This window comes from Euprymna scolopes, chromosome 6 (genome assembly GCF_053919585.1).
Source record: "Euprymna scolopes isolate OS-2025 chromosome 6, ASM5391958v1, whole genome shotgun sequence".
In the NCBI taxonomy this organism is placed as follows: domain Eukaryota; kingdom Metazoa; phylum Mollusca; class Cephalopoda; order Sepiida; family Sepiolidae; genus Euprymna; species Euprymna scolopes.
Window position 1 is genome coordinate 14,880,557 of NC_136487.1, and position 12,949 is coordinate 14,893,505.

Below are 12,949 nucleotides of genomic sequence, written 5' to 3' on the forward strand. Positions count from 1 at the left end.
TCTCAATGAATTCCAATTAAATAATATATACCATTCGGTATGGACCCGACCACGGAAGATAATAAATAAATATGAATTTATAAGACCAAAAAAATTCAACCTTGATCACCCTTCAGGGCCCGTGGTGCAGTTGATAGAGACGTTGAATCTCTACGGGTCCAGGTGAGAATTGTCTGAAGATAGCGGTTTCAATCCTACCCAAAGCCGGCCAAAGACTTACTTGGCCGAAACGTGGTGAGACAACAACTACGGAAGGCAGTAATTGCAATTAACGCAGTCAGGAGATTCAGAGTTCCTATCCGTTGCGGTTACAACCTGACGAAGGCCAGAGGAATAGTTGGCCAAAACGTTGTGGAACAACTAAGAAAAGATGAAGATAATAGTCTGCAATAAATTAATAAATAAATAAAACTCATCTCAATAATGAATTCCAATTAAATAATATTTTTTCTTCCTTCATTATTCTAATTCTTTGTGAAGATATTTTTGATATTCATTGATTAAAAAAAAAATCTTTTTATTAGTTATGATTTCAAGTGTTGTCTGTTGCTTAAATGTTGTTTATTTCAAATTAAGGTCCCTGATGGACGAATTTATTATCTCGGCTTGGTGAAGGCCTCACGGTTACCTCCCTTGCATCTTTAATTAGATTTTATTTAGCCGGTTTTGGGTTCCAATTTTCATTTTTTTTCCCTTCTCGACAACTATAGTTTTATGTTGTCGGAAAATTGTAATTTGTAGTTTGTGCCTTTTTTATTATTCCACGTGGGAACAGCCATTTTGATTTTTCATTAATTGGGTTATCAGTAGCATCATGGCTCATTCAAATTTTCTTTCTCAAATAGAAGCAAAGAAATTTCGAATAACGACAACTCTAGCTTGGATGGAAGAAAGGCTAGATGAGAAATTAAAAGAAATTTTTCCCTGGATATTCACAAATGGATGTCTGAGCTGGACGAGCTATTCGACGAGTTAATTTTAAAATCCTCAGTTGAGGAAAGATTCAATATTTGTCGAGATTCAGTGGAATTTGTGGCAAGAGTTAGGGAAAATTTAGCTTGTTTCAAACCTGACCAGGGAAAGTCAAAAGCTATTGTTCCTATCAAAGTGGGGATCTGAAGTCAAATAATTCGAATTTCGTAGCTTCTTTAGAAAATTTAAATTTTGTACTCATAATTTGGATGACGCGGATAAATTACTCTTATTAAAATTTAAATTGACGGGAAAGGCATTCGATCTCGTATCCAGTTTAGATATAAACCCTGAAAATTACGAGCAGGCCTTGACTTGTTTGAAGGGGAAATTTTTAAATCCATCTTTAATTATGAATCAAATTTTTGAGGATATTATTCCTCGACCAGAGCAATTTTTATTGATTAAAGACCTTAAAATTCTTCTCAAGTGCATTAAGCTTGAATTGACTGAGATGGACAAGTCCTTTAGTACAGATATTTTTCAGATAATTCTACATCTGGAATTATGGTTGCGTACATTCTGTTCGCTAAATTTACGAACAGCATGCGTAGAGAGCTAATGAACAAATCTAACGAATGTTTCCCCTCTCTTTCTTCCATCATGTCATACACCTTCGACATTTTGGATATATTGATGGCATCACCATTAGTTGTGCCGAGGCAGGAAAATAGCCCGCCAAAAATGTTGGCTTCTTCTTCAGATTCAAAATTTAATATGGTGAAGAGTTCCGAGCCTAAACAGATTAATTCAAAAAAGAGTAATAATAACTCTAAGTCTCTCATTAATAATGGCAAGATTAATAAATTTTGTAAATTATGTAGGGTTACTGATCACCCGACTAAAATTTGTTCCAAATATCGAGACTTTGACTCAAAAATTATAAGATCCAAAGAACTCAAATTATGTATCAGGTGCCTCGGTGAGCACTCTGAGGCTGTTTGCAAGGGGATTATCCTTGCGCCATTTCTGGCTTTAAGAACCATTTTTCTATTATGTGCCCCGAAAGTCCCAAATCTTTTGTGAGATGTACATCATTATCGGGACAGGAAAAATGTATATTTCCTGTATTCAAAATATCAATGAAGGCGAAAAGGTACCCAGTCTATTTTTACTGTCTTTTGGATATTGGTAGACAGAAATCCTTCTTTCCTGATGTAATACTAAACCGTTTAAGTCCCGGGAATAAATTAAAACCTGGGATGGTGGAAATGCCTGTTAATACTCTTGTGGGGACTAATTCTTTAAAACTTAGGGAACTGGAAGTGTCTCTTAAATTAGGACATCAGGGTTCCTTTCCTTTTTCTGCCTTGTTTGTAGATGATTTGAGGTTAAAATTTCAAGTGGACAAATTTGATAAGATCACGTCAAAATTGACTAAAGAGGGTTTTCGTCTTTGTTCTGGATACTCTGAATTGAATGGGTCTGCTATTCACGGCATAATTGGCCTGGACCTTATTCCACGGATAGATAATCTCCGATTAATTAAATGTTTGGGAGGTTCTGCATGGAAACTCCCCAAGTACATAATTCCCTTCGGTGAGGGGTCTAAACTTTTGAATTTCAATGCAAAGGTTAAGGAAGAGTTACTGGCCTTTGATCAAGCTATTAAAGCACTACCTACATGCCATTCTTACTTAATTGATAGCGTGTTAAATCCTGTAGCTACTTACGAAGATACGCTTCAAACCTTTTTCAACAATTCTGCTGTCGAATGTGGAGTGGAAAGGTTTTTATCCCTAGACTCCAGTTGTATTAATGAAACAAAAAAATTGTCTTCTCTTGATGAAGAAAAAATAAACGTCTTCAAGGAGGCTATAATTCTTAGGGACGGCAAATATTATGCTGATCTATCATGGGATCCTGAGAAGCTTCCTAAGGTAGAATCCAACTATGTGCCCTCACTGCGAATAATGCATAGAGTGGCCCAGTCCTTAGAAGGTAAAAGACTGTATGATGATTATATGCAAGTCTTCAAGGAGTATCAAGACTGCAGGATTATTGAATCCTTCTCTGTTCCACATGAAGCATAAGGGTGGTACTTCGATTAATGATGCAGCTTATTTGGGCATCAATTTAACAGCACAATTGCTAGATATTTTACTAGCTTTCAGAAAAGAGAAGTATGTTCTCTTGGGCGATTTACGCAAAGCATTTTTACAAATGCGATTGAAATCTATCCAAGATAAAAATAGATTTTGTTTTTTCTCAACGTGGACAATAAATTGTGCGCCTACAGATTCAATACGATTATATTTGGTTTTAATGTCAGACGTTTTATACTGAGTTTTATACTGAGTTTTATACTCAAGTATCATGTCAAAAAATATGAGGCAGATTTAACCTTGTACACGATTTCCAAAAGCTTCTATGTTGACAATTTGGTCACTACTAGTAGTGACAGTGATTCATTGATTTCTGCATATAGCAATGTCCATGACAGACTAAGGGAGGCAGGTTTTGAGCTCCAATCCTACAATTCCAACTGCATAAACTTACAAGGAAAAATGATGGAAGATGGTACTATTACATCTTCTTCCCCCACCTATGAAAAGGTGCTGGAGTACTAATATTCTCCTCAAAGGGGCTCCTTTAAAATTGCTCCCACAGTAATAGGCGACAGTGCCAATACTAAACGTGGGATATTATCTCAAGTTTCGAGTGTTTATGATCCACTATCATTGCTTCTTCCTGTCACTATGCAGGGGAAGATCATTATCAGCCAACTATGGAAAAATAACTTATCTTGGGATAAGCAAATCCCTGAAGAATTTATCAGTTCGTGGCAAGCACATGCCAAAGAGTTGAACAGTATATGGGATTTTGAATTTCCCATATGTATACTCCTGGAGGACTGCCCAATGGAAATTATCTGCTTTTGCGATGCTTTTAAGCACGTTTGCAGGTTTTCCGTGTATGCCAAGCAAGGGGCTCAGTGTTCTTTGATATTTGCCAAGGCTAAGGTGGCTCCATATTGGAATTGTTGGCTATATTTCTAGCCCTTAAAGTTATTCTGCAGGTTTTGGAGGCTCTAATGCCTATCAATATCAAATCATTTTTTCTTCTGACTGATGTACAAGTAGCCCTGTCGTGGGTTTTAAATGGAAAAGCTTCAAAAAAGAATATTTTTGTGGAAAATTGTGTATCAGATATAAACAAAGCTATTGAGGAGGTTAAATGTGGTAACCCCTAAATTCAAATATGTTTCTTTGCCGGACAATCCAGTGGATCTTCTAATCGAAGGCTTTAATCTAAGTTTGAACAGTTGTTCAACTTTTGGATCTGCAGACCAGATTGGCTTAATCAAGTTGACATCTGCTGGCCCATATCTCCCTTACCCTGTCTTAATGACAATAAAAAAAACAATTGTAACATGTATGTTCTCGGATGAAGCTGATTCAAACGAAAGTCGTTTACCAATTAAAATATCTGATTTCTCCACATTAACTAAGGCGATTAATGCCTTAGAAAAAGTTTTTAGATTCAGTAACAAATTACGACACCGAAAGACTGACACCGTTAAAAGAGTTAAATTGTTGCTTTTTTCTCATATGCAAAATGAAACTTTCCCTCGGAATTGGCTTATTTGAAGCAGCTCACAAATAAAGTTGCACCCCTAGAGTGACGGCCCTTGGCTTATTTCTGGATAAGGATAGACTGATGCGGACTCAAGGACGCATTCAGAACTCCAATGTTTTTCCATATGATGTAAAATTTCCTATACTGTTAAGAAAAAATAGTCACCTGACCAAATTGGTCATTATTGAATCTCACTTGAATTGTTGTCATATGGGAGCAAGTTCTACCCTTAGTAAATTAAGGCTATCTGGTTTTTGGCTCTCCTAGGGGAGACAAGCAGCGAAATCTGTTCTCTGTAGCTGTATCATATGTAGGAGAATCAATTCCCTACCATACACATTTATTTCAGCTTCAGATAGAAGCCTTGATATTTTGACCCCGAATCATTTTTTTTTTTTAGACGAGATATCATCCCTACCTGCTTATCAATAATTGTGGTTCAGAGGATCTTTTTTTTTTTTACACAGTGATCACCACTTATCAAGGCCCGGAAGCCACTCAGGGATAAGGGTTATTGCAAGTACATTACGTTAGTGTGGAGATTTGATGAAGTGCTTACTTAAGGGGGGGGGGCGGTTCATTAGGAATTTGTTAACATTGGACTTGAACACATCCAAGTTGTAGTCCGGTGGGAAGCAGGCAGACGGAACAGAGTTCCACAGGCGTGCAGTTCTAAGAAAGAAGCTTTGTTCATGGAATCTACGTTTTGATCTAGGCACAGATAAAGAGTGGGGGAAATTTTTCACAGTGGATTCGGCTAGACGGGTGTTTTTCGTGAAAGATTGGCGAGGGGGGACCAGAGATTGGAGTTCAGACGAGCACCTGCCATGGAAATAATGATAAAACAAGGATAGGCTCGCAACGCCTCTTCTGTGGGAGAGAGGTTGCAGGGTAGAGAAAAGGGCATCCCCCACTAAGCCACAAAGTCTATTTTGTACTCTGTCAAGGCAGGATAGGCTGTTTTTTGCAGCTCCTGTCCAGATATGGCAACAGTATTCCATCCTTGGACGTACTTGGCTTTTATATAGATAGAGAATTGCATCAGTAGTGAGATATCTTCTGGAGCGGTAGAAGGATCCCACCATCTTTCCAGCGACCTTGGCAACAGACATGATGTACATGTTCCATTTCAGATCAGGAGTAAAGGTCAAACCCAGAAGCTTGTCAAAACACGGGGCCTCACCCAGACGAGAACCATCCATCACAATTGATGCCAGATGGGGATCAGAGCGTTGATGATGTAAGGATAGGAGTTTGGTTTTGGATGCATTAAAGGTAACCAGCCACGTCTTCCCCCACTAAACCACGCGCTCGAGATCAGAGGAGAGAGAATCAGAGAGAACTTTGTCATTTGCAGCGTTTGATGTGTTACTGTAGATGGTCGTGTCACCAGCATAGATGTCAACGAATGATTTAAGTATGTGTTTAGGGAGGTCATTGATGTAGATCAGGAAGAGAGTTGGGCCTAGGATTGACCCCTGAGGGATCTTTCCCCAGAACCTCTCAATAGAAATATGCTCTTGCATTCCCTTGAACTGAGGGATGAATTTGTCAGTAAATTTAGACGTATTTGGCACAATGATCACTTGCTCTCAATTAGAGAAGTAGACACCAACATTAAAGATGAAGACCCTCCGAAGGTCTCGGAGGGTGAAATTTTCTTATCAAATCTCTGAATAAGTCCTGACCTTTCTGGGGTTTGGGCACGGTAATAAAATTATTGGTCGGTAATGACCATAAGGTCCGCTCGGCTTCAGTTTTGAAGGACGGGTGTGTTCAAGTTCATTCTTTAAAAAATATTTATCCTCTAGAGGTTGTTGCGACCAGGATATAAATGCCCTAACTCGCTACAAGAAAAAAATAATGAAACGAATTGAATGAAGGAAACAAAGAACTCAAATGCTGGAATAAAATAAACATGTTTATTTTCTATTGAGAAATGAAAGTCTTGGGTGTACACGTGTTCATTCGCCGTTGACGGCTACGCGCGTGGAAGGAAAGGGGAATGCAATAGAGAAACGCGAAGTGGCAAGCTGGCCTGTAGAAAGAGAGGGTTAAGCTCAGTAGAGAGTCGTGCACATGTCTGTGTTGAGGGACCGAAGCCGAAGGGGAGATAGAGTGAGAAAGTCAATCCAGTTCATGGAGAGAGAAAGCGTATAAAGTGTGAGGGCGCTTATCCCACATTGCAGTAGCAGGGAAAGTGATGTTAGGGTGCGCGGTTAATTCGTCGATTCAACAGGTCGAACGCTGGTCCGGACGAAAAAAGGGAAGTTGACAGGTTTTGTTGTCTTTTATACTGGAGTTAGTGTTCTGACTGCGCATGTCTGGCTTTCACTTTAAAGGAAGTGACGTCACAGCTCGAGTGTGTGTGTGTGTGTGTGTGCACATTAGCGTGTGTGTGTGTGTGTGTGTGTATGCGCATGAATGTGAGTGTGTGTATGAGGATGTGTATATGCGTGCATGTGTGTGTGTGCGTATGTGAAGAAAAGCATGTTCGAACAAGGTAAAACACAATTCTGAATCTGCAAACGGGGTCGCTGACTTAAGTTAAAGTCACTTTTTCTTATCATTGATAATTTCTCTAGTTAGACTAGAATGACTTGTTATAAATTTGAATTTGGCAGCAAATGTTATGTAATGAATGGCTGGAACCATCATACATAACTGAAAAGAAAAAACTTTAATAAAAGATTTAAAAGAGTGGGCATCGAATAATCGATTGTCTACCTGTTGAAAAGAGGAAGGGCTTACGTCATAAACAGAGAAATCGGACGACGATTTTTTTGTTTACAAAACAAATAAACGTGACATTCCTCGTAAGCTCTGGAATTACAGATATTGGCATGAGTGGGTAATTCACGTGCCGCTGTGTGAAGACAAAATCGAATGATTTTTTGAGGTCAAAACGTGACTTAAGAACACATGTATCAACCGATTGACAGAACGCGTGGATAGAAAAAACAGAGGGACAAAATGCCAATAAAAACGGTGAATCAGCAGAGCAGAGCAGATAGAGCAGAGAGAGAGAGAAACACGGCATGTGTTGTTGAAGACCGTATTGTCGAAGCGTCATTTTTCCCTCCTCGGAGCACTGTGAGAAAAACTGCTAACTGTGAACTTCAGAACCACCAAAAGAAAAAAGACGATCTGTTTTAAATTGTAACTATATTGTAAAATATAATTTTATACAAAAACAAACACAATTGTGACTTACGTCTTTTAATGCATGTTTTTAAGTTACAGCTGATCGTTCTAAGTCGTCAACCGCTTTATTTTCAGGTTCAACGTTGTTATGACATTTTTGACAATTGACGAGAGGCAAGATAAAGAAAAAGTGCCAGTCTAAGGTGAGATAACTCACTAGTCTTAACTCGTTGTCATCACAACCGCTTAGTAAACAAGTGAACCTACGGACGATCGACGTAACTAAAACTGCTATGTACCGCAGCCAGGGAGTCCTACGCACTATTACGATTTCCCAACCTGGGAGCCACACAATAATACAACACAAACACACACATTGAATTCATTGCTGTTATTTGCATTAATGTTAAGTCCTTCGGAACAAAATTCTTACCCGTCACTTATTGACAGTTTTTTAAAAGTACATCATTATCTTGTTTAAAAAAGTAATAATTATCCATTACTTTTTCTTCCTTTCCTTGGTAGTGTGTAAGAAATTCTGCAGAAATAAGCAAGCTTTTTATTGGACGGTTTCTCCACCCACAGATTTATTTTAACCAATCAAATTGCATGTTATAACTAACTGCTGAGAATGTTCTCGGCGCCAAATTCCCTTTTCAGACCAGAATCCAGAAAGACGTAGAGTTGGACGCACGTGGATTTCTCACTCGAATTGAGGTAGCGAAAATTACTTGCTGCTTCGAGACATTTTAAATGCCTAAACGTGGAGCAGAATATTATCATTGCAATTACCAATGCCCTTAAGTAGGGCGAATTTATATTTGCATGCTGGTGTTAATATTTAATGTCTGTCAAAGACAAATTTAAGGTCTACGGTTTGAACTGCCTTGTTCACCATTGGACTGACAGTGTAGAGGACTAGGATATATAAATCCTAATCCTGTTACAAAAAAAAATAATGAAACGAATGGAAATGAAGAAAACAAAGACTGAATTGCTGAATAAGATAAACATGTCGTTTATTTACTGTTGAAAGAATGAATGTTTTAGATATAACATGTGTTCATGTCTGCGCGGGTGTAACCATCGTTTGTTGCGGGACTGGTGGTGTAGAAAGAAAAGGAAATGTGTGTTCATCTCATGTTCGGGTCACTATCGTTTGTTCGCGCGTGGGAAGAGAAGTGAGTAATATAGTAGAAATGAGAATGATAGTCCAACGTTTAGACAAAGACAAAGGATAGAGGGTTGACATCAGTTAGCAGTCAGCTACGTGAAGGTATTCTCAGGGACAAGTTGTATATATAGAGAGAGAAAGAGTGAGAATGTCAATCCAGTTCATGGAGAGAGAAAGCGTATAAATTGTACGTACTGTTTGTTAGCTTTTTGCCCCACATAGTAGCAAGTGGCGTGAGGTACGCGCATGCGCGCGCCTGCCAAAAAGCCATGCTGTTGGTCCATAGACCACCCAGCTCGAAAGCTGGTCTGAAAAGGGAGAAGCTGCTTATTGCTCTTTCTTTTATAGGTGTTTCCGCTGGTCTTTTGCACATGTATGGATTTCCTTTGAAAGGGGAAGTGACGTCGCCCATGTTTTTTTTTTTTTTATTCAATTTTTACCCCAAACAAGGCACAGTGCCACTTTGAAGCAGGGGGCTACTATTAGGGACTTAATTAGCGGGGTCATTATGAAGGGAGATGAGTAGAAAGATGTTTGTTAACATTACACTTGAACTTCTGCATATCATTGCAGTTGGGAAAGCAGAATCCCGGAAGGGAGTTCCAAAGACCCGCAGTTCTGGGGAAGAAACTATTAGAGTAAAAGGATTTCTTGCACTTAGGGATCTCTTCTGTAAAGGGATGAGACTTAGTAGCTTGTTCGGTTTGTCGGGGGTAATTACGTCGGGGAGGTACAAGTGTTTGCAGTTCGTCAGAGCATTCACCATTAAAGTATTTGTAGAACAGGCAGAGGGATGCAACATCTCGTCGATGGGACAGAGGCTGAAGCCTAGATGACAGTTCAGGACCTATCAGGTTGGCGACTCTCTTTTGAACCCTGTCCAGGAGCGAGAGACAAGCAGCAGATGCACCAGCCCAGATGTGACAACAGTACTCCATACATGGGCGAATGGTTGCCTTATAGAGGTATAGAATACTGTCATGTGTGCGTACATGTGCGTATATGTGAGTACATGTGTGTATGCTAGCATGAATACACGTGAATGTGAGTGTATGTACGCGAACGTGAATATATGTACGTGTGTGGACGTGCGCGCATATGTTTGTGTGCGCGTGTGTATATGACATGTAATGTGGCTTGAGATGTGAACGCGTGTTTTTATGTGAGACTAGAAAAGGCTTGCGCAACAGCAAAGGACTCTTCGTGTATGCCCAACTAGCAGCATCCATCTAGGAAGACACCTCTACATCTCCAACCTGGGCATTACTTTGTCAGCGGGAATTCTACCCAGCCTTTATCGAAGAAAAACTATTATTCTTTTCGGGGTCGTTACCAGCCCATAGTGGCAGATAGCTGAAGATGACACATCTTTCGCAACATGGACCTTTTTTTACTTGAATAAAATTTACATTGAAGTCTTAAAGTGAGCTTGTTGTAATTTTCTGTTTGGTTTTCTTCTATTCTGCCAGGGGCAAAAACCTTGTGAGAGAAAATCTCACAGTACATTGTACTGGTTACAGAACGAATATGTCATATTCCAAAATCACGTAAATTTATCAAGTATTTTTTTTTTAACTAAAAAAAAAAATCAAATTTTATGACGAAGTGAAAGATTATTTTTTGATCCGCCAATTTTTATAAATAAGAAGAGACAACTCAATCATGATTTATATGAGCCTTGTGATGAATATAATTTAATCTTAAAACCGCTAAAAATCATAAAAAATAATTTTCTTGAAAATAAAATAAAACTACTTGATCAAGTCACGTGATTTTTGGAATGCGATATGTTCGTTCAATGACGAGTACAGTTTTTTGTGTATTTTTTTTTTTTAGTTAAGTAGAATTAAATACAAACCAAAAATTGTAATTAAATAAATTTTTTTTCATTTTCAGCTAGAAATTTAATTTATTAAAAGTTAAATTAAATAAAAATATTATTAATTGGCATTTGTTGATTAAAGTTGTTTATTTTGTTACTAGGTAGCACGAAAGTCCGCTGCAGTTAAATATGATTAGAATAAAAGAACGGGGGAAAAGGAAGAGTAGGAGAATTAAAGGAAGACGAAAAAAAAAAAAAAAAAAAGGAGGGAAATTATAGAAAAGATAAAAGCGAGAGAGGTTTAATGATTTCGAAGCAAACTCATTAACTATAACCTTTTTTCCAGAAATGTAACGAAAATAAGTTGATCAAATATAAATAAATAAGAGACGTTTTAATAACTCATTTAAAATCTAAAAATTTGAAGTGAAAAAAAATTATATTAAATAACTAAAGCTCAAAACAAAATAATAAGGACACGATTTTAGTTAAATATTTTTTTATACATAAACAGGCAAAATGGTGGCAAAAGTCGAAATATTTTCAACATTATATTATAAAAACAAAAAAAATGATCAATTTTTAAAGATCTTATTTAAACAAAGTACCAGCAGATATCTTAGACTCTAATTTTCCACGTTCTAAGTTTTACTGTTTAGTGTTCGGTGAACACTTCAGTGAACTGCTGTTCACTGAACACTTCAAATATTCGAAAGAGCTGAGAACTTGAAGGGAAACCCGAACCCCTTGCTAAAAATTGAGCTAATACTATTTTAAAAATAATATCTAAATATTGAACTTTTTAATGTATTGTGCATAATTTAGAGAAAGAAATATATCGGTGTAAGTAAATTAAATATTTCGTACCGGTAAACTAAAAAAAGTAGACGCCTCACCCCCCAAAAAAGTTGGTAAAGGAGATTTGAAAAGTTATAAAATAAATAAATAAATGAATAAAAGCCATTTCCCAGAGATCTAAAGTCGATCTATCATCGCCGGTCGGTGTCTGATCGGCGCAGTTCAACAACACAACATAAGACAGAACTGTTCGGTGCACATTTGCGGATAACTAGCCGGCTCTCAGTTTTGCAAGGCCACTAAATTTTTTTTTTTTTTTACATACAGAGCCTGGTATTTCCAAATGTTCACCCATTTAATTATATTTACACGCCCCCCCTTTTAATTGTAGGCAGACATAAGGTTAGTTTGACGTGAGGGAATCCAGCATCCTCCAAAAAGAGTGCACTTTAAGTGCGTTCAAAATGTCCCGTGACTAGACCCGTCCCGTCAGTATTCCCCAGTAGGAGGAACCAGACGACCGGCGCATGATGAGAAGGTTATGCCTGGGAGAATGATCCTCTTACACTAAACAGAGCCATAAATTTTTACAGAGCCATAATTCAGGCTCCACATTGTTTGGTCAGTATTTAACTGGGTGACCAGACCAGGCTACCAGTACCAGTACCACCACTGACCATTTTAAGAGAAGTATTACTATTAGATTTTTTTTCTTTATGCAAAATCTTAGTAAAATAAAGGTTTGGTTATAAAAAATGGTACTCATGCACTTATTGATCCGTGCTTAAATAATAACGTTATTATTTAAAAAGCCATTCTTAACATGGGGAGTGGAGGGTGTTTTGTACATATTCTGTACTTTAACCTTACAATTGAATAAAAAAACATAAAACTTTAATTAAACTTGGGAATACGATTTAAAAAATAGCGCGGATCAGTAAGTGCATTAGCACCATAAAAATTAAGAAAAATAAATAGTATAAATAATTTGATTTAAAAAAGAAAAAAAAAAGCAGGAAATAAGGCTAACAAATGGGGGGGGGGGGGTCCTGAGTGATGGAGGGAGGAGCGGTGTTATTGACGAAGTGGGAGGAATGTGTGTTTGGGCGAGCATCTCCCGCCATATTTCCCTTGTTAGTCTGCAGCGATCGTCGGAGTTGCAGCCGAGTCGAGGTCTTCTCGTTTTTCTTTTTTTTCTGTACATAGAGATAGATATATAGATAGATATATATCTTTCTTGGCGGACCTTCTTAAAATAAAAAAAAAAACATACCGGCAACAAAATCGGATCATGGCTAATTTAAAGGTGGACAAGGAAGCCTTTTTTAGGCGCATGAAGAAGTTTTACAATGCCTGGGAGGTAAGAAAAAGAAAAAAAGTTCCATTTATTAATATATACATACATACATACATACATACATATATAAATTAAAATTGATTCGTTAAAAATGATTAATTTT

The 12,949-nt window shown here is 37.7% G+C and overlaps 2 protein-coding genes across 2 annotated transcripts in view; one reads left to right on the plus strand and one right to left on the minus strand.

Moving 5' to 3' along the window:
* The window catches only part of LOC145277529 (trafficking protein particle complex subunit 2-like protein), a 49,559-nt gene that overhangs the window by 36,195 nt on the left and 415 nt on the right, over positions 1-12,949 (minus strand). The window lies entirely within an intron of this gene.
* The window catches only part of LOC145277528 (FACT complex subunit SPT16-like), a 119,174-nt gene continuing 118,775 nt past the window's right edge, over positions 12,551-12,949 (plus strand). Inside the window, exon 1 of the mRNA XM_080128975.1 lies at positions 12,551-12,849. Within this exon, the coding sequence (XP_079985101.1) occupies positions 12,781-12,849 (69 nt within the window). The 5' untranslated portion in view covers positions 12,551-12,780. The remainder of the gene's footprint in view (positions 12,850-12,949) is intronic.